This window comes from Tachypleus tridentatus, chromosome 7, assembly GCF_004210375.1.
Source record: "Tachypleus tridentatus isolate NWPU-2018 chromosome 7, ASM421037v1, whole genome shotgun sequence".
Taxonomy (NCBI): domain Eukaryota; kingdom Metazoa; phylum Arthropoda; class Merostomata; order Xiphosura; family Limulidae; genus Tachypleus; species Tachypleus tridentatus.
Window position 1 is genome coordinate 173481691 of NC_134831.1, and position 26897 is coordinate 173508587.

Here is a 26897-nt window from a genome sequence, read left to right on the forward strand (position 1 = left end):
CACTTTTCACACACGTGTACATTTCAATAACAAAAACGATATACACAAAATAAAGATAAACCACATAACTGCCTTATGCCACTCTTCAACCATACAACAAACTTTACTTCTAATATCATAAACTCACAACAAATAATTGCGTCATTAGTAAACTCTAGCGCCATCTACTTAAATATTATTACCATTAAACAATTAAATTGAAGTGCAAGATAAATACTTTAAGTCTGTCTCTTTCTTTTCACATTCAGTCTGACATGAGTATTTTTCTAACCTTTAATGCACAAATAAATACACCCAAACAGGTAATTATACCAAAACAAGTAATACAAAGATGTAGGATAAATAATCGAATTTATATTTTACCCCAATTTTTTTCCCCATATTCGTCATGTTTCATCATTTTGATATTGATAACAATTTTCCTTCAGCTGAAATAGCCCCAACTTAAACACCCCACACATTTTTCACTTTCGGCTTAAGCTAGTTTGGTATGGTACAATTTTGAATTTTGCGCAAAGCTACACGAGGGCTATCTGCTCTAGCGGTCCCTAATTTGGCAATGTAACATTTGAGGAAAAACAGTTAGTCATTACCACCCACCGCCAACTCTTGGGCTACTCTGTTACCAACGAATAGTGAGACTGACCATCACACTATAACGCCCCCACAGCTGAAAGGGCGAGCATGTTTGGTGTGACGATGATTCGAACCCACGACCATCAGATTACGAGTGGAGCACCTAAACAACCTGGCCATGTCCGGCCGAAAACAGAGGTGCATAGAAACTACTCAATCCCCCTTGAAGTCAAACTGAACCTCTAAATCTGCCTCAATAACTTCTTTCTTCGATCAGATTTGGAATATTGATTGGAAATTAGTCATTATTTATACATAAATATTGATAATTTTGCAGGTTTTGACTTTATAAAAGACAAATGTATCCTGAGTTTCTAGCGTTTTTTCCCCTAAAAAATTTCTCTTCTGTAATTCTGTCCGAATATTTTTCCTTGCATTTGGAAAGTATTTATATTTATTAAACAATATTGTATCACTTTGTTTTGTTTGTTTGTTTTTGAATTTTGCACAAAGTTACTCGAGGGCTATCTGTGCAAGCCGTCTCCAATTTAGCAGTATAAGACAAGAGGGAAGGCAGCTAGTCATCACCACCCACCACCAACTCTTGGGTTGCTCTTTTACCAACGAATAGTGGGATTGATCGCACATTATAACGCCCCAGAGCTGAAAAAGTGAGCACGTTTGGCGCGACGGGGATGCGAACCCGCGACCCTCAGATTACGAGTCGCACGCTTTAACACGTTTGGCCATGCCGGGTCGTCCCACTTTGTTTTGTAGCGGGCCTAGTACAGATAGCCCTCGTGCAGCTCTGCTTGAAATCCTAAACAAACCAAAGAAACTAAACTGAAGAAACAATTCAAGGCCATATCTTTTGCGGCCCAGAATTTCTTTAACCAGTTGTACTGTGTCCCTAAATAATTGTACGTGCGAGAATGTCTTCCAATCACACTGAGAGAATCAGGTCATGTGATCATTTGATATTGAACTGCTTGTTAGAGGTGAAAAGTCTAGAAACTCGATCTACGGCACAGGGTAAGTACTTTACTATACAGATATCGTGTAAGTTATTTCTTGTTTAATCAATTAATTGAAGGTTAGCTGAAATGTCAAACACATAAAGTATTTCTCATTAATTTAATGTTCTGCACTAGAATGGATAATTCAATTAAAATAAAACTTTCAGGTAGTAATTTTTAATGTGTATCACATGATATAGTAACTTAAAATATCAAACATGTTATGATGTATAACATTTCTGTTATAATAAACTGTTTCGATAATTTGTTAATTATTACATCGTGTTATTGTTTTCTTTATGTATACAATAGGTATATAAAGTTTGGAAACGTATACACTTAAATCTTTATCTTAACAAGACACAATAAAAGAATGAGTAGATATTGTATATATGTTTCACCAAATGAATATATTATTGTGTATATTACTATCACGGATCTTATCATGATATACAAACACATTTGTTATTATGTACGAGTATTACCTTACTCATTACAGTACTATGTAAAAGTATTAGAACACAGTCAAAAAGGCACGGTATGGTCAGGTGGTTAGGGCGCTCAACTCGTAATCTGAGGGTCATGTTTAAAATTTCCGTCACGCCTAACATGCTGAATGTACTCATTCGTTGGTGAAAGAGTAGCCCAAGAGTTGGCGGTGGGTGATGACAACTAGTTGCCTTCAACATACTCTTACGCTTCTAAATTACGAACGGATAGCGCAGATAGTGAAATTCAAAAACAAACAAACTATTCTTATACTTCCAAGTTCAACCAAAATAAATTTTCAGTTTAGTTATGTCAGATATCGTCTGATGTCACTAAATGTTTATCAAACCAAACTTTTACGTAATTTAATAATTAAAAGATGGAACATTAGCAACTTGTGATCCAGCTTATACATCTTTTTTGTTTCAGTGTGAAAGACGTTTTGTGTTTATGTGTGTGACCGTCACGTTCTTGTAAACATTTGTGTGTGTGTGTGTGTGTTTTCTAATACCAAAGCCACATCTAGCTATCTGCTGAGTCCAACGAGGGCTATCGAACCCATTATTTTATCGCTGTACCAGCAGGGCCAAACATTTATGTACAGATATTTAAATTTTACAAACCTGAAAATGGGACAACATTATGTTACATCGTGCTATGTTCAAAAACTGAAGGACATGAGTCTTTATCACAGATGTAACATCAACATTTTATTAATGTTTACTATTAGTACAACAGAAACTTCGTGAAAGTGCTTGACTTGAGCAAACAGTTAATATTTTGTGTTGCCCACTTTTGCTCTAATAACTGCAAACAGTCTTTCAGGCATTGTTGCAACATATTTAATGAAAGTGTTCTTTGGGATTTTACTTGAAGTGTCTCTAATGCATTCCTTTCAAGTGTCTTTAGAACTGACGTTTTTTTATCAACCAAATCTCAGACTTTCTCAGTTTGGTTGTGATCAGGACTCTGTGAGGGTCATTGCATCATTTTAATGACTACAGCATCTTCTTTCTTAGCTAAATAATTTCTGCACAGGTTGGATGTGTGTTTGGTGTCATTATCTTCTTGGTATTATAATCCATTACGAATAACATTCAAACCATGATGGATCAGTATCTGATTGTACTTGGTATAATCCATTACAAAAAAAATTTAAACCATGATGGATCAGTATCTCATTGTACTTGTTATTATAATCCATTACAAATTATATTCAAACCATGATGGATCAGTGTCTGATTGTACTTGAAACATTGAAACCATGATAATCAGTGTCAGATTGTACTTGTTATAATCCATTAATAATAACATTCAAACCATAACGGATCAGTGTCTGATTGTACTTGTTATAATCCATTACTTATAACATTGAAACCATGTTGGATCAGTGTCTGATTGTACTTGTGTTGGTTTATTTATTTTGTCACCTCAGCAGTAAAACACCGTCAAACCACTACACTGTCCCACCACGCTTCATGGTGGATGCTATGTATTAAGATAAGTTTATTTCACCTTTCTTACGTACAACCAACAATTTAAATTAAATATTTCAAACGCAGTTGGTCAGGATATCCAACCTGCATCATGTAAAGATTTTAAAATGAATCTCAGCTCTAGTGACAATTATCTACCTTTTGTGGTCTGTGGTGTCAACTTAATATATTGTGTTAAAGATTGTTTTTAATTAAACTTATTTGTGGAGTGCTATTAAATTGATTAATTCTAGTATCCACATTTACCATATGCTCGTTGCTTGCTTCTTTCTATGCAGTTAAGACACTGGATAAGGTACCATGAAAGTTATTCCAGACATTAAATTCGATTACTATCTTCATTGAAGCAGAACCGTTATGACGTACCTTTGGTACAAGTATATGGGAATTCAAAAGAATAATAAGTTTTCTCACTCTGTCTCATTCAGTTGTTAACACAGATCAGTGAAACATTACTATAATGTTGAAATTTACATTTTGTAATGGTATGGAAGAATTAACCAAATTAAAATGATAATATATTCTGTTGTCCTAACAGTTTTACACAGTACTGTAGTTATACAGAACAACAGCAAACCTGTACTGAGTAAGATTTTTCTTTTTATATGTTTTTACCTTTTATGTCCATATTTTTGAAATATTTTTTACAGTCAGTCAAAGGAGAAAGTCTCGCTTTTCCCATAAATCCTTCTCAGGTTTTTATCAGTTTGATTAAAAATCTACAAACTGATGTTTATATCGATTTCAACTTTTAAGAATTAGAAAAAATAAATAACTTTCCAGTCACATACTCGTGAAAAGGAAAAATAGGGCAGTTTGATATTTAATTTAATACCCATAAGATACAGTGTGTGATAAATAGACATATATTTTGCTATTGTACAAATGCAGAAGATAACGGTAGTTTTCCGTGCAGTTTTCTATCTTGTTTTTAAATTAATGTATCAATAAAATTCCCAGTAATCTAAAACACATAAGCAAAACTTAATTGTCGGTGTTGAAAGTTTTCAACAATAAATATTGGTTTTGTTGTATCTTGTATGTATTATATAACACAACTGTTTATATTGTAGTTTACTGACTTTAGAAAAAAAAAAAAAAGACACATTAAATATAGCTTCTTGATGTAGATAATTTTTATCAATGGCTACTTCACAACATCAAGAGAAAAAACTGGACCAGAAGGTGGCGTTAATCACAGGTCAGTGAAATGTAATCAGTTTTGATTATTTGTTTTAACAATATATACCTCTGATACGATAAATTTAAAGTAAAATAGAGAATACTCAAATTATAGTTTTCCATTCGTATGACTTATAATATAATTTTCTTCTTCTATAAATTTACATACATTAATGGGTATCTAATCATTTAGGTGCTAGTTCAGGGATAGGTAGAGCCACTGCTGTGTTGTTCTCAAGCCTTGGAGCGAGACTAGCTTTGACTGGAAGGAACCAAGAAAATTTGACAAAATCCTCTTTAGAATGTGAAACAGTTTCACCTTATGATATAAAGGTTTGACCAAACATTAAATAACACATAACATTATGTATTTAATACATAATCTAAAGGTTTGACGCAACTGTATATAACATAAACATATCTAATACACAAGAAATTCCTAAATAAGAGTATATTATAATGCACTGATTTATAAATGATGCCATATTGGTTTTTAATTGAAGTAAATAATGTTCATATAAATTGGGACTGTTGTAACCAGGATGGAGATATCATTGAGAAGGGCACTTGTGGGTGTTTCCTAGTTTGACTTTTAACTGACATTGTGAGAGAGAATAAACAGACAGATACCCAGTTCTGTTTCCAAGATTGGCCCATTCTCTGACATATATATAACTGGGTTCAACTCGAAAAAAATGTTCAATAAACAAAAAGCAAATAGTTGTACACAGAAAAAAACAACAACAACAAGTGTTACTAAGAGTTTCAAAGTTTTATTCGAAAACATTAAAACTGAGTGGATCGAATATTTCTATAGTCTTAACTAATACATTTACTGTATATCATGAAAATGTTTCTTTTATTTGATACTCAATAAAAATACAAATATATTTAGCTAAATTTTTATTTTTGTAAATTCGTGCCATAAAATCATTAATCTCTTCTAATGAAAATATTTTACTTACCCTGCATCTTTCTGTATGGATAGAACTTTAATAAACATATTAGAGATTAATTTTGAAATCATTATAATGAAGTTTGTGTTTAAAATTCTGTATTCCTATTTAAATATAGACATTATTGTTTTAGATTATAATCATTTAAAAAATATATATTTGCTTTGAAAAATAAACCACAATTTGAATTTCTCAAACAGGAATGTCACATCACCCATGTTATGATACCAAAACTATTTGTGTTCGGAGCACAGAACTAATCTTTTATCGCATGTTAACACAATTTAGTGACAAAACAACATAATAATGCTTATATATTTGAGCACATTTTAATTTCAAAATCTATTAATTAAAAACTAATAAAAATAAAACATAATTATTTTTACATTTTATTCTTATGTCTTTGATCTTTTATCGTTTACATCGTTTACACGCATAACGTCGTGATGACATGTGACGCCTATAGAAACGAATATTGTTTAAAAAAGGATGAGATAGTTACTTAGTCCGTTAATGAGTAAATCAGTCAGTTAATGAGTCACTTAGTAAGTCATTTAAGCATTATAACTATTAAAATTAATAAGTCAACAACGTAGAAAACTAGAAAGTAAGCGACATGTGAGTTAAGCAGCATAATAAATAGTGAGAGAGTCTTTAAATGATGCTGAGGTATATTTATATTTAAAGGAGTTAAATAAACAGTATTTATTTCACTGGGTTGTGACAGAGAAGTGTTTTAGATAGACAGTGATCGAGATATTTACATTTTCTTATGTAGTGTTAAGGACCTCATAGAAAGCTAGTTGGCAAAATAGTTTATATTTTACACTGACACTATTTTCAGTGTGGTGAGAGTATTCATGTTCAATAAAGTTAGAGTACCACCACTATCCGCTACACAATCAGTGTATTATTATACGTGTACCTTATCAACATATGTGGTTTCTGAATGTTATTTGTAATAGTTTAGTTTCACATTTATATATAGAGATTTAAAACCCATTGAATGTTTTTATTAAAACTGATGTTTACGAGATTCATTCTTGTCCGAAAATCTATATCAATCAGACAACTAGAAATTTAAAAGTACGATTAAAGAACACCAGAGAAATGTTGAAAAGAAAAATGTTTATGTAGTCACATTACATGAGATCATATAAATACAGTGACATCTAGTGAAACACATATGAACTTCTGGTATGGTAATTAACACTTTTATTGATATGGAGAGAACAACGCTTCAACCTTCCTGGGCCATCTTCAGGTTAAGATGACCTAGGAAGATTGACATGCTGTTCTCTCCTTATCAATAAAAGTGTTAATACCCATACCAGTTGTTCCGAGAAACATTTTTATTTCAAGTGGGTTTCTCTTCATCCAGAAATATGAACTTCGTTTTAACTGTTACTTTGTTAAAAAGTAATAATACATTTGGAATATATCAGGCCTACATTACGTATATTGTGAATTTATTAGGTTTACCGTGACATGTTTTTTCTTTGTATTAGCTTTTCTTTTTATATTATTTATTTGTTATTTTATAAAATCTGCTTGGTTTCTTGAATCGTTCTAAAATTGTAATTTGAATTTTTCTCCTCTCATGATTGGCGTATGTGTTTTGTTCTCCGAAACATATAAGGTTAATTTGTTTATGTTATCTTTGTTGCACCGACACTGTACGACTTTCTCCATTGAAACGATGAGATGGTTTCACGATATAAACATTTTGTTAATAAATTTGTAGAACTTATATACTATAGCTGTCTTCTTAGGATGCATTGCGCAGACTAGATGTATAGGATTAAAGAATCTCTTTTTCTTGTGTGTCATATATTCAATCATTATTAGATATTTATATCATTTTCTTTAAAATTGTTTAACTCTTGGAGTGGTAATGTACAGGCTTATAATGTTAATAACCGGGACTCATTCTCCGCAGTGGTCACAGCGAATAGCCTTATGTGGTATTACTATAAAACAAATCATAAACTAGTGTCCTGTTTTTTTATTTTCATAACTTTGTAATTCTCCAATATGGCAGATAGATCAGTCAATATAACGAATTATAATCATTAGCCAGAAACATTAACTCTGATCCACACGATTCAATATTTTAATTTAATCAAAATATTCGCTTGTATGTTTCAGCCTTTGTGTATCGTCGGTGATTTAACCATAGAATCAGATATTGAGCGAATTGTGAATTCAACAACGAACACCTACGGAAGACTGGACATTTTGGTGAGTTTATTTACAAGAAGAAATATCTCGTTATATTTGTACCAATACCACATTATTATTTCTTATGTATTAATAGAATTCATAGCCCTTTAAAGGCCAGTGGAGTTGATTATCTATTGTTGTTTCTGGTTAAAATTCATTCTTCACTAGTTAAGCTTGGCAAGCTACCTTTAAAAAAAAGAAAAAAAAGGCTTAACACACTCAGTAAAAAACAAAATTAAAGATCTTCGTGGTGTCTAAGTATATCTTTAATATCGTGTTTCACTTTTCTGGGAGCCACCAGTCATAAAATCAAACCTTTCTCTTCCCCTACACCTACAATATTTTATGTACATTTAATAGTTTTATTTCTCGATTTTACATGAATAAACTAAGTTCGTTTAAAAGTATATCGTATAAAATATGCTTGTAAAACAATAGTTATGAATAAGCGAAACATTGTTAATGACCATACTGTTCCTGCAACACTCCAGTTTCTTTCTAGTCACTAAAAGAATCATTAAAATCGTTAATAAACACCAGGATTCAGTCTTAACATTCAACTTGTAAATCACCATTCTTCACCCAGCTTACCAAAAAAGATTAGATCAGGGAGGTTGACCATCATGATAACTGAAAGAGGTGAGATAATTACGTAAGGATATATATATATATACACACTATAAGGATAGATGTATATACATATATACATACTGTAACGATAGATGTATATATATATATACTGTAAGAAGAGATATATATATATGTATACTGAAAGGAAAGATATATATATATATACTGTAAGAAGAGATATATATATATGTATACTGAAAGGAAAGATATATATATATATACTGTAAGAAGATATATATATATGTATACTGAAAGAAAGATGTATATATATATATTGTAAATCAGAAAGAGAGGTAAGTATATATATATACTGTAAATCAGAAACAGAGGTTAGTCTACGGTCTTACAGCGCTATACTCACTGAAAGTAAGAGGTGGAGAGAAAATAAAATATATCTTACATGAAGAGACCGTCATAGCAGGTGTTGCTTGGTAACAAATTCAATCAGTATAAGTTCCAGTTATAACCCTAACAGCTGGCGAAGCACCAGAAACCAAACTAAATAAAGGTTTTGAAAAAGTTAATGTGTTTACACGCATTTTATTTCAATTAGAAAAGAACAAATTAACGGGAATGTGAGAGAAAAGTAGGAACATTAGAAGCGTTTTTTAATTCAGGTTAACAATGCTGGAATTACAGCAGTGGATTCAGCTCAAAATGGTTCTTTGGAGACACTAGATTTGGTGTGGAAAACCAATGTTCGGTAAGAAAATTTACATCTAGTAGTTATACGAAGAAATAAGAGAAAAATATACGCAAGAGATATATAGACAAATAAGGAAAACATACGTACCATAGACAAATAAGGAAAACATACGTACAGTGGACAAATAAGAAAAAGATATACATGGTAAATATATAGATAAATAAGGAAAGTACTGCACATACATATATGTTTTTAAGTATTAGTGGTTTGTTTTAAACTGGTTGTATTTTATTTAGAACGTTAAAGTTTAGTACAGGATTATGAGATTGTGTGAAGTTAAAATATAAGTCTAAGATCATCGAAGAATATAAACATAAAACTGCTTACACAAATATATGTATTATAACCATAAATTCTCAAGCCATTAACATAAAGTTAAATACGCTGCATATTTTTAAAAAAACGATCCTATGGTACAGTTACCACATGGGATTATATTACAACCATAATTTTTGGAGCCATAAACAGAACACATTAACATGAAACAAAATACGATACATATTTTTAAAAATCATTCTTGGGTACAAGCTACAATGCGGGATTATAAAATGTATTCAAGGTTTTGAAGGTGACTCGGAAGTGGGACTCACATTACGGTGGGGATACACCGTCTATAAGTCTTTGCCTCCAATTCGCTAGTCTCACAAAAGAAAATTAGAAATTAGGAGAGCGAGATGTGATTTCTCAAGCCCACAATGTCTCAAAGTAAAATAACAATAAGAAAAAAATTCGTATTGTTATTTTAATTTGGGAGAGCAGTCACCTTCCCACAACTGTCTGCTGGCAGTGAAGGGTGATATAGATGTGGGATATTGTAGGCTTAGTTTATTGTATAAATTTTGATTATTTTTTATTAAAATAAAAACGTATACGATACATCATAAGTCGGTATCAAATCTTCCTGAAATAAAGTGTAAAACTAAGTAATAAGAAATAACAAATAATACATATTTTATAAATAAAATTTATTTTAAAGACTATACCTTAAAAATTTAGAATTTACTTACAATTTTCCCCATAGTAAAATGCTTGGAAACTTTCGTGAATCGGTATGAAATAATTTGCCTTTAAGAATGTTCTGCAACAAACAAGCCTCACTAGTTCAGTTGCCAAATTATTGCTAGCAGCGCTATCTATTGCTGTGATTGTTAATTTTAAAAATATCATAAGTATTTTTCTTCTCTGTTTTACAAGTTCTGTGTACCATTTGACTATGCTAGCTGTTCCTCACCTGATTGAAAGTAAAGGTTCAATTGTCAACGTTTCAAGCATCCTCAGCAAAAAAGGGAGTAAGTAGTCCAATATTGAAGATCAAAGTGAAAAATTATAGATTTTTATTTGATTAAAATGTGGTAAGGATCAATATTCCCAATAAAGTTTTTCAGTCCATGTTCCGAATAAATTTTTATCATGTACTCCAGTATTAAAGAAATGTGTGGATGTGTGCTACCAGTCTTCATTAATGGAGAGAGTATTTTTAGACCATCAACATTATTGGATCATAAGACAACTTTCGAGATAACGAAAAACCCTTTGGAAGTAAAAAAAAAATGTAATCTCAAGACGGCGGGAGTGGGAATTAAAATTTTAATTGAAATAAAGTACAGAACAGCGTTTTGACCTTCTTAGGTCATCTTCAGGTTAGGGTCGTAACACTGTTCTATACTAAAGTTTAATTAAAGTTTTAATATCCATACCAGCTGTCCTGAGAATACATTAAAGCACTTTGCAGTGCTACAAGTTGGTTATTTGTGCTTTAGACCTTTTAACTGTCAAGATCATTAAGACCACCACCATGTTCAGACCAGTGAACGTCACTTAGGGTGTGCGCAACACTTGATTTGTTGTTGTGCGGCTGCGCAGCTTTGAGGGAACACTGCTGAGCAGTGAATTTTTTGTAATTATTTTCAGTACGTAATTTATTTCTCGTCTCTCCTTTCAGGTTTATTACTTTATTTCATTTTTATTAGGCACGGTATGGCCAGGTGAGATAAGACGTTCGACTCGTAATCTGAGGGTTCGAATCCCGATTGCAACACCCACGCTCGCCCTGTCAGTCATGGGGGAATTATAATGTGACGGTAAATTCCACTATTCGTTGATAAATGTCGCCCAAGAGTTGGCGGTGGGTAGAGATGACAAGCTGCCTTCCCTCTTGTCTGACACTACTAAATTAACGCAGATACCCCTCGAGTAGCTTTGCGTGAAATTCAAAAACAAATAAACAAGCATTTTATTCTATGATTCATTTTCCTTATGTCGAAGTATTGACGCTATTTTATATGAATTAATTAATTTTGATTAAAGAGCCACCAACACATATAACAACTAAAAACAATCCAATAACAAGTAGAGCAAATCCAATATATGTTATTACTTATGAAAATTAATATACAATCTTTGGAAACCCTCACTGGTAGCGACACTTTCGGTCGGAATCCTAAATGAGCATGAAAGTAATTAAAAGTTAATTTTAAACTCTTGTTAGATTTATTCAATACTATTGAAGTCTATAGAAAGGAAACATAAAATTATTTTCTGATTATAACAGTAGTTAATGTTTGACATTATGGATCTGACATCTAACAAAACAATTTCATCAAATTTTTCTAGTACGCATCAACCCTTTCTTACACCATGTCCAAAGGTGCTTTAGATCAGTTTACCAGAAGTGTGGCAATAGGTGAGTTTATTATATAAAAACAAGAAACAAACAAACTGTCATTAGTCATTATTTATTACTGCAATTAATGTCTATTTATTTGTTCATTTTTTGTCGTAAGTCATAGATTCCTTCGTCTGAGTGACTATGTTTATACAGCTCCCTGTGTTTCATCATCAACTTTGACCAAATTGTTATTGTTACAAGTTTACTGATATAAAACCATAAGTTTTTCTTTTGAATCTTGTATTAATGAAATATAATTCTTAAAACAGTCGTGAGAAGGAACTAACAACACAAAACTGGTTTCTATTTTATTTAATAAAACTGAAATCTGGAAATTAGAAAGAAAACATGGTTATCTCAGTAAGTGCCTTCTTTCCAGATAACATTTTATTAGGATTTACCATTTAATTGTGTCACTCAAATTAACAATAATTAATGTCTGTTACAGTAATCCTCATCACTGAGCGGAATATTGTAAAATATGTATTGAGACTTTCTTAAATGTATTAGTGAACACGGTTCAAAAACATACAGTTTTTCAGTTGCACTACAGTGACCCATCGCCATAGTAAATATTCTTGCGTAATGTCACGACGTAGTATCACAAGTGAAATAACAACTTACTCTATACGTCCACCATAAAAATATAGTTTTATTATTAACAAGGTGTTCCGTCATCTTAATCATAACAGTAAGTATTCTTTAAAATAATTACGATGTATTCCTTCGTGAACTATTTTTGTCTTGGTGTAACTACGCACACACACACACAATGTTTTTATTTATTTATTAATAATGCGAGAAAGTAACTTAATGTTGATAGAGGGTTTAATGTAAAAATTAAATGAAACAAATTCACAGTTTTGTTTGTTTCAAAAACATTGTTACTGTAACAATAAAATCCTTTCTCTATTTTCAATTTTTGTCTTTTTATTGTTTTCAGATCTTGGTCCCAAGCATGTCAGAGTAAACTCAGTAAAGTAAGTTTGTTCTTTCTTTCCTTCTGTATAATCGATATTCATATGAACGTTTTAGGTACATGCGATATTTTGATGTGTTTTTATTTAAGGCTGGCCGTAGCCTAATGTTTAGCCTACTCTGTTGGTGAATCTGAGGGGTCATAGTTGTAGTGATGGTGCAATCACAAGAGTAGGCGGGGGTTTCTGTTTACTATTTCCTGCTTGTGTAGTTTTCCGCTAAAATTGTAAAACAAAGTAACGAAGTTTTGATTTTTTTATCTGAAGACAGATGATCAGTGAAAATTTGATCACGCAAGAGTTAGTGATCGTACATTAGTTGAGCAGTAAGAATTTTGAGCTGTTTCCAGAATTTTTTAGAACAAGAAAAGAACACTTGTTTTGATTAGTTACTTATCTCCTGTTATACTAACAAAAGGTAAAATTAATCAATATTGTGGATACTTCATAAATTTTGGATTATTTTTATCCTAATTTAACAAAACTATGATTATCAACGAGATAAGATATTGGTTAATCTGTGTTGTTTGAATGAATATGAATACGTGGGCGTGAGTGGTTTATTGGTTGCCGTGTTAGCTACTGTTGGATAGGTCTAAAAGTCGAGACAATGTGCTGCTTAACTTGTTCTACACTTTGAGCTAAGGGCGCGTTATATAGTAGCAGTCAATTCCTTTTTCAGGTCAAAGGTTCGAGAAAAGCCTTTGTAGTGACGTTTCCTATTACTTGTGTCTCTTTCGTTTGGTCAGTAGTTTAAAATTAAAAACAATTATACCTGGCCGTTTAACCTTTGTGCACAATATGGTTCCATCCAAGTTGTGGTTCCTATTTTCTTATAAAAATGGACTTTGCACCCTTAGAAAGTAAGTAAAATTTAATGAATAAAATTTTAAAGCAGTAATATTGTAATAAATATTTTTTATTTACTATTTCACGTAAACCTACACAAATCTGTGCATAGCCGTTCATAAATTTAATGAGATATTCTTAACAGCGCCCATTATCAATCATCTGGCGCCCCCCAGTGGCTCAGCGGTATGTCTGCGGACTAACAACGCTAGAAACCGGGTTTCGATATCCGTGGTGAGCAGAGCACACATAGCCCATTGTGTAGCTTTGTGCTTAATTCCAAAAAACAACAACAAAAACAACAATCATCTGGTAAGTCTTGTGTGACCGAATACTTGAATTTGACTGTCACACTTAGAGCACATCCAAGGCCCCAAAAATTCACTCTCTGGACAAACTATCTTAGACTGCTCCTGGTCCCTCTTGTAAACTACACATTAATCTGTTAACTTATTTATAAAGCACAAACTAATAGGATATCCAAATCTATTTGCACTTTAATCTGTAGTATTGGTTGCAATTTTTATTCACTGTAGTACAATTAGTTATTAATGTGAAGTGTCGTTTGAAACCTGTGTGAATTTGAATAGAAACGAATACTTTGGTTGACGTAATCTGTTTCCCAGTGACACAGTGACGTGTCTGAGGGCTCACACGGTTAAAAAACCGGGTTTCGATGCCCATGGTGGGTAGAGCGCAGATAGCTCATTAATTCCAAACAAACAGCCATCCAAACTGATGTCACCAACAGTTACGTTTAGTAAATACTAGTTTTGATATAAGTTTACTTTATTACAAATTACAGCTATTACACTTGTGTATTGTCACACCTGTTCTAAAAATATTCTTACGTACCATAAAAGATGTAACTTGTGATAAAATATTATACGTAAATAATACTTTAAATATTTTACCTGTCAGTATGTCTTTTTATTTTCAACTGATTTTTATTTTACAGTCCTGCAACTATAGAAACCAACATCTATTCAACTGTTGGATTAGACACGAAGGAAGTACGTGAAAAGTGTATAAGTTTGTTGGTATATTACTACAATACGATTTAATTAGTTAAAACTAGAAAAAAGTCAGTAGATTCATGTAAAATACCAGTTATTGTTGTTAATTAAAATCAAAGATACTGTTGGTTTCTGATGGCTGTTTATATAAGAAAGACTTATAATTTAACTTTTTATTTACTAACGTGTTTATACTGTTTGTTACGGTCTGGATTCATTTACGTAGTAATGTTACAACATGAAGAGTTAGTAACTAAATGTGAAACGGATAAATTACTTATTTTACATGCAAAGTACGTATTGAAACCCAACATAAATTAGTGGCATTGGTTACAATATTAGTTTTATTTCAGTTTTCTTTTATTTGTGAGTCAAATGTCACTGGGAACCTTCTAACCAACAAAGCAATGGATCTCTAAGTGAACAATTTATACATAAAAATGCTTTTAAACTAATATTGACCATGTAGATTTATCTTTGGTCATGATAAACACGCTGCATAGAATACTTGAGTGGTCCTCTGGTGGTACAATGGTAAGTTTATGGACGAACAACGCAACAATCCGGGGTTCGATTCCCGAAATAACAGTACTGATGAATTAAGTCATTCCGGTCATTGTGACACGCTGTTTTGTGTTCATGCTTGTAAATGCGCTTATGAAGCTTTGTTGTAATATTATTCTAACGACGAATAGGTGTCGTTTTAAAATTCAAGTGATTCTAATATTAATGAACTTCATATGAAAGGAATGTGGATCAACTTCGGGCACCAGGACCATGCAGAAAGAGATCTGTAACAACTCTTGTATTAGGTGCAGTAAGCAAAACGAGGCGTCCAGTAACATATGAAAATTCACAAACACAGATTAGTGTCAAAAGCCACGTAAATGCACCACGTACGCAAATGTGTAATCCCGTGTCAGACCTTTCTCTGCTTCCATTTTATTAACAATGTTATAAAGATACTCGCGTAAGGTCCCTGAAAATGTTTTGTTTCAAGAGTAATAACACACAAATTTAGAGTAACAATTATTTGTATTTCTTTCTTTAAGCATTCATATGTGATGCTGTGCTATATCCGACAGAATACACAATTCTTCTCGCGATTCATGGCATGTGCACATTTTACTGACGTCACGACAATACATTATTGTACAGTAGTGTCAGTGGTTAAAACAGATGACCCCTCCACATAAATAATTGATATGATATAAATATTTATGTAATATTTATATACAAACCTTATTTTTAACTTTCAAGCGTAACACATCAGTAACTGGACTTCAAATGTATATATTATAGATAATGAAAGATGTAGCTCGTTCGTATCCACTTGGTCGTGGAGGACAACCAGAAGAGGTCGCCTCTGCCATCGCTTTTCTCGCTTCTGACGAGGCTTCGTTTATCAGTGGAGAAACCCTGATGATAGATGGCGCTAGACTCGCCTCTTGCTAACAAACGTTTTCCGGGAAATAAAGCATTACATGACAATTTATTCTGTTTAATCTGTTGTTATTTGTCGTTTAAAATATCAATATTCAGATTGATACAAATAGTTCCTGTCAAAGAAGTTCTTAAAAGGATTCTTCACGTGGTTACTTAAACCTATAGTTCAGTACTAGCAAATTATACTTCCTGTTAATTTCGTCTGTTATAATAATCGATTTGGTGGTAGTTAATGTAATGTTTTAACTCATCTATGTCTCATGGTTGACTGTCGTAATCTGTAAGTTACAATTAAACTTACTGCAGTTTTATTCAACTTATCTAAACTTAATTGCTGTCTGTTATACCCGTGTAACTGAATAACAGTAACACATTCATTCTACTTAAGTGTAATAGTTTTTGGTTTACATTGTCTATTGTTTTCTTTTGTTTCATTAAAAACACTTTCCATGACATCACTTAGTCATTACACTGTATAACTCAACCATATTTCAACTATGGTATCCGATATTAGAAATAATAGCAATAAGTTACTTACAAAGAGATTAGGCGAGAAACATTTGGTAGACTCATCACCTGGGTGGTCATTACTGTTCTTCAAAGATTCGTATAGTGATATCTGTGTCTTATTTCAGCTCAGGAAGAATTATCTTCGAGCCCACAAAGAACAAGCTTTGAAGTCATGAGAACTGATTTTCGATCTTCAAACAGGAATATTTATACAAACACTTTCTGGTATTCTTACGATGTTCCAAATAGTAAACACATTTACCTGGAAGTATTTCTGACACTTAATTTGTCATTTTTTCTTGATTGTTTGTCAACACTAAAAAACAAAAACAAAAAACCGGTGGCTCATTGGTTGCAGATAAAGTCGGTAAATTGGCAGCCTGCTCACTTGTATCCATACTCACACTTTTGAAATAGATACCACATCAAAGTCCCGACTTACTTTCTTTATTAAACATTCACCGAAGCTTCTCCCATGCTGTGACATCGCCAGTCTGTTGCTAACAATCTCAGTTTGGTCTCTCTAAAGAAGTTTTAGTAACTCTTATTATGAACATGAGGGTGTTACTCGTGGTTAGTATAAACAGAAACGTTATAAACATTATAAAGGTTCTTTAATAAATCAGGTAAATCATACAGTGATCTTTAATAAACACAAGACATAACTAACACTTCCAATTAATGTTTGAAGTCTAAATAAAGATTTAAATTATTATTTAATCATACGACCTACCACTATTGGTTTATTCGGTCGTAATTATATTTATTATATCTATGGTGTGAAAGTAGTATTTCCGCTTTAAAAATAAATGTGATCACGTTTAGTATGACGGGGATCCTTACCCGCGACCTTACGATTATGAGTCGAACGCCCTAACCACCTGGGCATACCTGAACTGTTGGTTCGCTTTCAAAATCTCTCACTAATGTATTGTTATTAAAGAGTATATGATTTCATTTTTTTAAAATGGTTACATGAACATCACTTATTTATATATAAGAACGTATATTTTTAAGTAGAATTGTTTAGAGTTGACTTATGTATAATGTTTTAAAAAATATATAATTAACGTAATACAATATTTTTAATTAATTTATACAATATATCATAATAATTCTCTGAATTATTCAGTTTTTATCTGAATTGAAAATACGCATGAGAATACACAACAGGTAGATGTAAATTTACTTGTGATAGACGTTTTGCAGAACAACATGTCAAATGCTTGTGAAAGTTTTTAAAAAAGTCTATCTTTCGGTTTTAAAATAACATTATCAGTGTATTTATTGGTATTATTACGTATGATTAAGTTTAGTCCTTGTTAAACTAACTCAACAAACGTATACAAATTGATAAAGGCTTAATTTATGTTAGCCTTAAAACAAATTGATTTTTAAATTTCGGTGTATGCGATTATAATTATTTTGTATTATTCTAGAAATCCCGTATTTAATGAAGTACTATTGCAATAAATATATTAATTTGTGAACATAAGTTAATACTTTTTTAAAGTAATAATATATAAAGATTGATTATTAAAATTAATAACAAATATCTGATCATATAAAAATACACCAGCTTTCCAGTCACATAAATGTACCATAGACAACAACCATTGACTGTGTAGAAGTGTTTGAAAATGTTGTAGTTAATATTTGCAGGTTGATCTATCTAATGTACTGTTATTCTACACCTGGAAACAAATCACGTGATTAGCGAAAGCTGACTTTGCTAGTAGGTGTACAAAACCAGAAAACTGTCATATGTAAACATTGACTGTGTAGAAGTATTGAACTTTTTCTCAGTTAAATCTTGCATGTCGATCTCCCAGAGCGAATCAAGCCCATGTTCACTTCAGGTGAAGATACATCATATCCTGGTGGTGTAACTTACAAACTATTGACACTCGGTTAGTTTACACTGGCGAAAAGAAATATTTATTTACAGAGTTAGCTGAAATCACATTATTGAACCCTTAATAATTAATATCAAAACAGTTCATTAATTAAAGTAAGAATCATTTTACACATAACTTAAAACTTATTTATTATTAAATACTAATGTATCCATTCGCCAGCTTTTCGTGTTATCTCGGTCTAACTACATGTAGTTGTTATACCTGAGGGTGCCAGGTTAGCCTGGTAAAAGAGCTGTAATCATAACTATTGTACACTTTATATTCCATAATAGCCCCCCAGTGGCTCAGCGGTATTTCTGTGGACTTACAACGCTAAAAACCGGGTTTCGATACATGTGGTGGGCAGAACACAGATTGTCCATCGAGTAGCTTTATGCTTAATTCAAAACAACAATATTCTATGATAAAAAAGTTTAAAGCCATCTTTTATCAGTCACGTAGTTTGAGAATGTTGTAGATAGAACAAAAGGTTACAAGAAAAGACAAACATTCTAAATTGAAGTTCACCAACCAATCAGTAACTAGAAGCTTCCCTGATTAAAGAACCAGAAACCAGCAGTTTGTTTGCCTGTAAAGGTAAACAGTTGGAAGTCCACTAATTCCTGGTAAGTCTATTATTCTGCATGAAGTAATGTGATATATAAATCTATATGAAAGAAAACTTCAGTGAAACTTAATATTTCTCATAAAAAATATTCTATTTATGTAAGAATATATAATTTGTTTATTGTGTTTTTCTCTCTCGCTAAAGGCGTTAGACTTGTGTCATTGTTTGAAGATTATTTATATTTAATACAATATAATTAAAGCTGTGTGGTGTTTTTGTTGTTGTTTTGTTTTCTCAAACTGACATTTTTAAAACGGAGCCATACGTTGTTGGAACCTGAGAATAAATTGTATGTTGCTGTTTGTTTCTAGATGACTTGTATAAACATATAGGATGGCAACTTCTATATCTACAGATAAGAAATTTGCCCAGAAGGTGGCGATAATCACAGGTGTGTAAAATAATATAATAAAAACATGTTGTATGTCCTCTTACCGTTACCATTCCAACTGTAAAATAAACAACATTCATATTAATGTAGAGGAACTAAAGTTTTCATTGTTTACATGTTTGTTTGAAAGCTATAAACTCTTTCTTCTTCTACAAATTAAGATACTTAAGTGGATATTTAAACATTTAGGTGCTAGTTCAGGAATAGGCAGAGCCACTGCGGTGTTGTTCTCACGCCTGGGAGCGAAGCTATCTGTGACTGGAAGGAACCAAGAAAATTTGGCAAAATCTGCTGTAGAATGTGAAGCAGTTTCACCTTATAATCTAAAGGTTTGACAGAACATTACATAACATGGAAGTATTTAATACGTCATATAAATGTTTGATCAAACATTATAAAACATAGAGATATTTAGAACATAATCTAAAGGTATGGCCAAACATTATATAACATTAAAATATTTAATATATAATATATAGGTCTGATAGAACATTATATAACATAGAAGTATTTAATACGTAAGAAATATTTAAATAAAAAAGAGAAAGAAACTATGTTTACACTTCAGATATATATTTATATTCATTTTAATTAGCGTTTAATATTCGAACATTTTAAACCTGGTGAAGCCACACAGGCGAAATTTTGGTTACTTTATAAAAATCTAGGTAGAGAGATATTTTTTTCTAAACTTTATCAAAATGTGTAAATCACTTCTATATGCATTGTAAATATGTACAGGTACGAAATGTTTAAATAACAAATATTGTAAATGTAGTATTTTATAAACGACGTCATATTATTTTTTGATTAGATTTTCATCGAACTAAAATATGTTCATATAAATTGGAACTATTGTTCCAAGGATGTGGAAACTAATGAGAAAGTCTGACTTATTTTAACCTTTAATTAAGAAACAAAACAGAAAAATAAAATATATAGTTCTTACAACTCTGGTATTGTTCTGGTTCTGTGAATAAAATACATTGAAGTATTTTCACATCTCGGTTGTATAATGTATTCTCTGAAAGATACTTTTCTCAACCCACAATAACTGTTCACGAATGCGCAAAGAAATGCGTACAAACAGAGAAATCAAATAACTAAAAGTTCCAAATACTTGATTCACAAACGTCTAACTCTAGTGAAACGTGGCTAATAAACAAGTTTCATAGTAAATAAAACTTAATAAATTACAATTAATAAGTGATACATTACAATTAAAATACTCAATTTTAACTAGAATGTAAGAGACTATAATTAAAACTTGATAAATGATAAGTAACATGAAATAAAGTGTATGTTAAATGTGATACATTATAATTAAGATAATTAATTTTGATTATAACGTAATGAAATATAGTGGGAATGTGATAAGTTATAATGAAATCATAAATAATTTAGATTTCAGACACTCTTATTTTAACTTAAAATTTCTACTTCTTTAAGTAAAAGCCAAACAGCACAAAATATTCAAATTTTTGCTAAAATAATTGTTTTTATAAATGTTATTTTTGTATGATATTAGTAATATCTGTATCAATATAATAGTAATGTCTGTTGTATGTCCCTGGAGATACACTACTCGACAAAATCTTAAGACTAATGAATGTAAAGAAAAAATAACCATTTCCCGATGTTAGACTCAACTACTTACTTGATTAGAGCTCTAAAAGATGAAAATAAGAAAAGGGAAAATAAAAAACTTTTTAGCATTTAATAGGGAAAGTGTGAACACTATGAAATTAGCCTAAATACTAGCTGGTTAAAAGTTTAAGGCCATACTGAAACGAAGCGTTAATCGGTAAACACGTAACGAAATTTAGTCATTTGTGTCAAGCATTAGTGTTGTCAATATCTCCCACTGACATCTCTGCGTTACATTGGGTAAAAGTATGGCAAAGACTATAAAGTTGACAGTGTTTGAACGTGGCAGAAATGTCGAACTGCAAAAACAAGGTCTCGCTCAACGTGCCTACGCTTGTGAGATTGAGCGTAGTAATACTGCTGTTGCAAATTTCTTAAAAGACCCTGAGGGATACGGAAAGTGGTCGGCCCAAGAAAATTTCGCCGGAATTGAGCAGGAGGATTCGACGGGTTGTCCGGCAAGACACCAGCCGATCTTCGAACCAGATTAAGGCCCTTACGGACGCAGAATGCAGCTCAAGAACAATAAGATGGTATCTACGAGAGAAAGGCTTTAAAAACCGTAAATGTCTTCAAAGGCCACGCCTTCTTCCACACCACGAAATAGCTCGGTTAAACTTTGCTGAGAAGCACCAAACATGGGACGCAGAAAAGTGGAAGAAGGTTTTGTTCCCTGATGAGAAAAATTTAACCTGGACGTCCAGTTGGCTTCCAACATTACTGGCACGATAATGATATCCAAACGGACACATTTTCTACACGATACAGTGGAGGACGTTCCATCATGATCTGGGGTGCTTACTCCTTCCATGAAACAATGGAGCTTCGGGTAATACAGGGACGTAAAACAGCAGCTGGCTACATTGACTTGTTGAAGAGAGATCCTTATTGACTGAAGGCCCTCGCTTGTGTGGAAATGACTGGATCTTTCAGCAGGACAACGCTGCAATCCATAATGCATCCAGCTTGTTCTCCCGAACTGAACCCCAATGAAAATGTATGGAGGTGGATGGCAAGGGGAGTCTGTATAAATGGATGTCAATTCCAAACAGTGCATGATCTTCGGGAAGCCATCTTCATCACTTGGAATAACATTTCAGCCAGCCTTCTGGGAACGCTTATATCGACCATGCCAATGCGAATGTTTGCAGTTTTCCGCAATGAACTTCACCAAATTTGGTATTATGTTTCATTGAGTTTGTGGGGAGGTAGATATAAATGTTCAGTTTTGCGAGTTTTCTGAGCGTTTTTTTTACCACTATTTCGCTCCCTGTTGACGAGTCTTCATTTTATTTGACATCAATGTTTCTTGGGTTGTTGTGAAGACACATCCTAATTTAGATTCCATATTTTGTTTTTCAGTTTTTATGGATGTTTTTGCGTTATTTTACAATTATATATAAGGGAAACAACTTTTCGGTCTCAAAGATAACCTTTCATTAATCATTAATCATTACTCCAGCTAGTATAAAATATTAAATTAAATGGATTCCGAAAGTTCATAATGAGTTTGTCATCTGAAATTCAGAAAAAACCTACAAGAAGCATGTGTATATTCAAATAATATTTTAATACGAAACTTGGGTTTTGTAAATTCCTTTACAAAATTTTGGAACTTGGTGTTCTTTGAAAATTACAGTTATGTGATATAATTTATATTTCGCGACTACATGTTTACGTAATGTTACGCTTTATTATGTTGTTTTCTGTAATTTTTACTTCGTTTTCTTTACTACAAAAGTTACTAGGTGTCTGCACAATGATATTGAAACTCGATCTTTAGCGTTATAAGCTCTCTGGCATTACTTCCGAGACAACCGAGTGAGCTCCGTCACGTTGATAAAGTTTTCACTTTTAAAACATTTATTTTAATTTCAACAAAACGTGATTCTACATGACGTCAACAATGTTTCTTTAACGTCACAATGGTTTCAGGAGTGAAAATATTTTGATTTCTTTACTATTTTATTAATAAATAATCTTGAAACTCACCATATTTTTTTTCTTCCTCAAACATTCATTCATTACCAGAGTTTTATTCCATTTTATTAACTCCCCCCCAGAAATATAGCCGTATGTCTACAGGTATTTTAATACCTGTAGTTAATACCTAGCTTCAAAACAAATCTCTTTTATTTGAAATATTTTAAGATGTTTCTCTTTTTATAACTTACTATATTTTAATACAACACACGCTGTAGTAACATATAACATCATATAATAGTTTAATTCAACAATTTACTCAAACACACAAAGTTATATTCTTAATTTCTAACTTGAAATGTTCACTTTCTTTTGTATTTCAGCCTTTGTGTATCGTCGGTGATTTAACCATAGAATCAGACATTGAACGGATTGTGAAGTCAACAATTGATACCTATGGAAGACTGGATATTTTAGTGAGTTTAGTTATTACAAAAATATAGATTTTCCATAATTATTTCTGGTCAAAGTTTAAACCTGGCAGGCCCAACTTTTAAGAGGAACATAAAAGGCTTAGCACTCCAAGTGAAGACAGTAAACTGGTAAAATTTTTAACTAAAGTATTTTACTTAGTCTATTGTTATTTTATTTTTATTGGTCGGGCATGGCCAGGTGGGTTAAGGCGTTCGGCTCGAAATTGGAGGGTCGCGGGTTCGAATCACCGTCGCAACAAATATGTTCGCCCTCTTAATTGTGGGGGCTTTATAATGTTACGATCAATCCCACTATTCGTTGGTAAATGAGTAGCCCAAGAATTGGCGGGGGTGGTGATGACTAGTTGCCTTCCCTCTAGTCTTACACTGCAAAATTAGGGATGGCTAGCGCAGATAGCTTTCGAGTAGCTTTGCGCGAAATTCATAACAAACAAACCATTTTTCTGTGTTATATTTACGTCTGAGTAAATTACAAATCATCCTAGAACAGCCAGTGTCATACTACTGTACTCAACTCTTCATTAGGTTTAACAATACAGTTAAATACTAAGAAAAAAATCGTTCTTTGGAGAGGAGAATCGCTTTTCGTATTTTAATCACCTAGAATACATTTGGTAATGTTGTCTTCCTTATAATTCATCTGTAATTGTAAATCACTGCTCTTTAACTGAAGTGACACAGAACGATCAGAGATTCCAACATGGATGTGGTCACAGATTACGGAAATTATTAACTAGATCACGATATATAATCACAATCTGTACTTACTAAAAAAGAGGTAGGGAGAAAAGAGAAATTACCTCAAATGAAGAGATCATCACAGCGCGTGTTGTCTAGTAACAAAGTAAATCACATCAGAAATTTCGGTCCTAACCCTAACAGCTCGCAAAATGTTTGAACTCCGTGATCCAGTTAACATATTACATGCATTTTATTTTTGAATCAAAAATATTCAAATTGATAGGAATATAAGAGGAAAGTAGGAACATTAAAAATGTTTTGTTTTTTCTTCAGGTTAACAATGCCGCAACGACAGCATCGGACTCAGCTGAAGATGGTTCTTTGGCGACACTAGATTTGGTTTGGAAAACCAATGTTCGGTAACGAAGCTAACATCTTGTAGTTCTGTAGAGAAGTTAGGAAAATATACACACAGTACAAACACACATGTATATATATATTGACAAACAAGGAGAGGATTGTGAGTATATACAGTTTGTAATCAATACTGCACACACATAGTAATATTAGTTTCTAATCAAGTACAAAACACTGTTTTTTTTACCATCACGGGTATCGAAACCCGGTTTCTAGTGTTGTAAGTCCGTAGAAATACCGCCATGTTACTGAAAGGTACATAATAGTTATATAGGACGAATAAGGAAAATAATTTACGCACATAATAGATTTATACAAAAACTGGTTGTGTTACTCAGTGTTACCCAGCTTTTTGAGAAAAACCAACAATATTTGCTCTCTATGTTTCCCCGTTCCATATTTCGAAAGGTAAAACAAATATTTTTGTGAACTTATGAAAACAAAACTATAGGCTTGATTTTTGAAAGTAAACCACCAAACTGTTTTAAATCAGAACTTTCTAATGAACAATGTTTTTTGTTTTTTTAACTGGCTAGGATAAATAGGCCCTTATGGGAAATCTTTAGATTATGTTGCACGCATGTGAGTACCCGTTCTAGTGAACAGGATAACCCTACTTCTGTTTCTCCCATTCCCCGTCATCCTTCCACGAATATTATAATTTTAAACGTAAATATGTATTTAACAGTATGTTCAATTTCCTGTAATGTAAATTTAATATGTTTTTATGAATGTGACACCGTACTCACTTTATGATATTCATGTATGAAACACACAACAAACAAAGTGCAATTTTTCACTTTATAATATATCATAAGAAAAAATCAACTTTCAGTATCTAACCATTCAAAGGAAAAAAGTAGAATAAAATACATTGGTTCACTTGATTTTAATCTCAATTTTACATAATAAGTATGATAATGTAAACCTTTCTATTTTTACATAATGTATTTTATGGTAGACAGCGCTATTTTAATTTATACATAGGACTATTGTTTTCTTTTTCCCTCACGACATTTTAATTCTGCATATATTTCTTCTCTACATGAGTTGAAGGTATAGATAATCATTTGTAAATAAATAGACCTGTAATTAAATGTTAACTAAAACTTACAAAAAATGACAACTCTGCATAGAAATTATTCATGCTGTATATATGTTAATGGTAAAAAAAATTACCTGTTTGGGTAGCAGACGATAGACGTGTATATCACCTTAAAATTGTCTTTTTGCGCACATTCGCGTGTAAGAAGTGTGACTTGGGTATAGAACGCAGCGGAGAAATAAAAAGCAAGCAACAAACAAACAGAAATATTTTGAGTTTCAAATGTACATAATAAATGAACTTTATACGTATATCAAACAGATATAAGGAAAATGTTGTAAGACTAGCTTCTGGAAGTTTCAAGCTCTAGTTTATTGTTATTAAATTTCGTTACGATTCGTATATTGGAATATTTTTTTCGGTATTAAAACAAAGAAATGTGTACGTTACGTTATAATTCGCTATTAAATTTTCTTAAAGTAAAATGTGGAATTAGTGGATATGAAATATGAAGCAGTTTTGAAGTACTCCAGAAATAAAAGGCATTTGAAAATGAAATTCTAGTGACTTGCAATTTACATACATTTAGATACAATATTCGTCCATGGGAAGCGCTAAGGAATTATCCAGGATCATTGTAAAACAGTTCGGAAATAAATATAAAATATAAATATAGAGATATGGAACCAAAACCAGTTCAGTTTTGATAGTTTCGCCATCTATTGCTGTGATCATTAGTTTAAAAACTTTCAAAATATTTTTCTTCTCTGTCTTTCAAGTTCTGTGTACCATTTGACGATGCTAGCTGTTCCTCACTTGATTGAAAGTAAAGGTTCGATTGTCAATGTTTCAAGCGTCCTCGGCCAAAGGGGAGTGAGTAGTTTAATATGGAAACGCCAGTAAAAAATTGTAGAATTTGATTTGATTAAAATTTAATAATGAAGTGAACGTTTTTATTAATTCTCAGTGTGTAATTTATCTCGTTTCTTCTCTAATATCACGCTAATTTCTATCATATAATTTACCTATAGTT

General features: G+C 32.1%; 2 protein-coding genes across 2 annotated transcripts in view; both read left to right on the forward strand.

The window, feature by feature from the left end:
• The first annotated feature begins 1388 nt into the window (after nt 1-1388).
• LOC143257869 (3-oxoacyl-[acyl-carrier-protein] reductase FabG-like) lies at nt 1389-16279 on the forward strand. The gene is made up of 10 exons (XM_076516896.1): nt 1389-1608; nt 4953-5092; nt 7864-7956; nt 9186-9271; nt 10469-10563; nt 10728-10813; nt 11888-11957; nt 12886-12922; nt 14727-14781; nt 16087-16279. The coding sequence occupies exons 1-10, from the start codon at nt 1509-1511 to the stop codon at nt 16237-16239; spliced, it is 915 nt and encodes a 304-aa protein (XP_076373011.1). The 5' UTR covers nt 1389-1508; the 3' UTR covers nt 16240-16279.
• A 2116-nt stretch (nt 16280-18395) lies between these two features.
• The window catches only part of LOC143257870 (putative short-chain type dehydrogenase/reductase y4vI), a 30771-nt gene continuing 22269 nt past the window's right edge, over nt 18396-26897 (forward strand). Inside the window, exons 1-6 of the mRNA XM_076516897.1 lie at nt 18396-19264; nt 19578-19657; nt 19847-19986; nt 23611-23703; nt 24736-24821; nt 26644-26737. Of these exons, the coding sequence (XP_076373012.1) occupies nt 19600-19657; nt 19847-19986; nt 23611-23703; nt 24736-24821; nt 26644-26737 (471 nt within the window). The 5' untranslated portion in view covers nt 18396-19264; nt 19578-19599. The remainder of the gene's footprint in view (nt 19265-19577; nt 19658-19846; nt 19987-23610; nt 23704-24735; nt 24822-26643; nt 26738-26897) is intronic.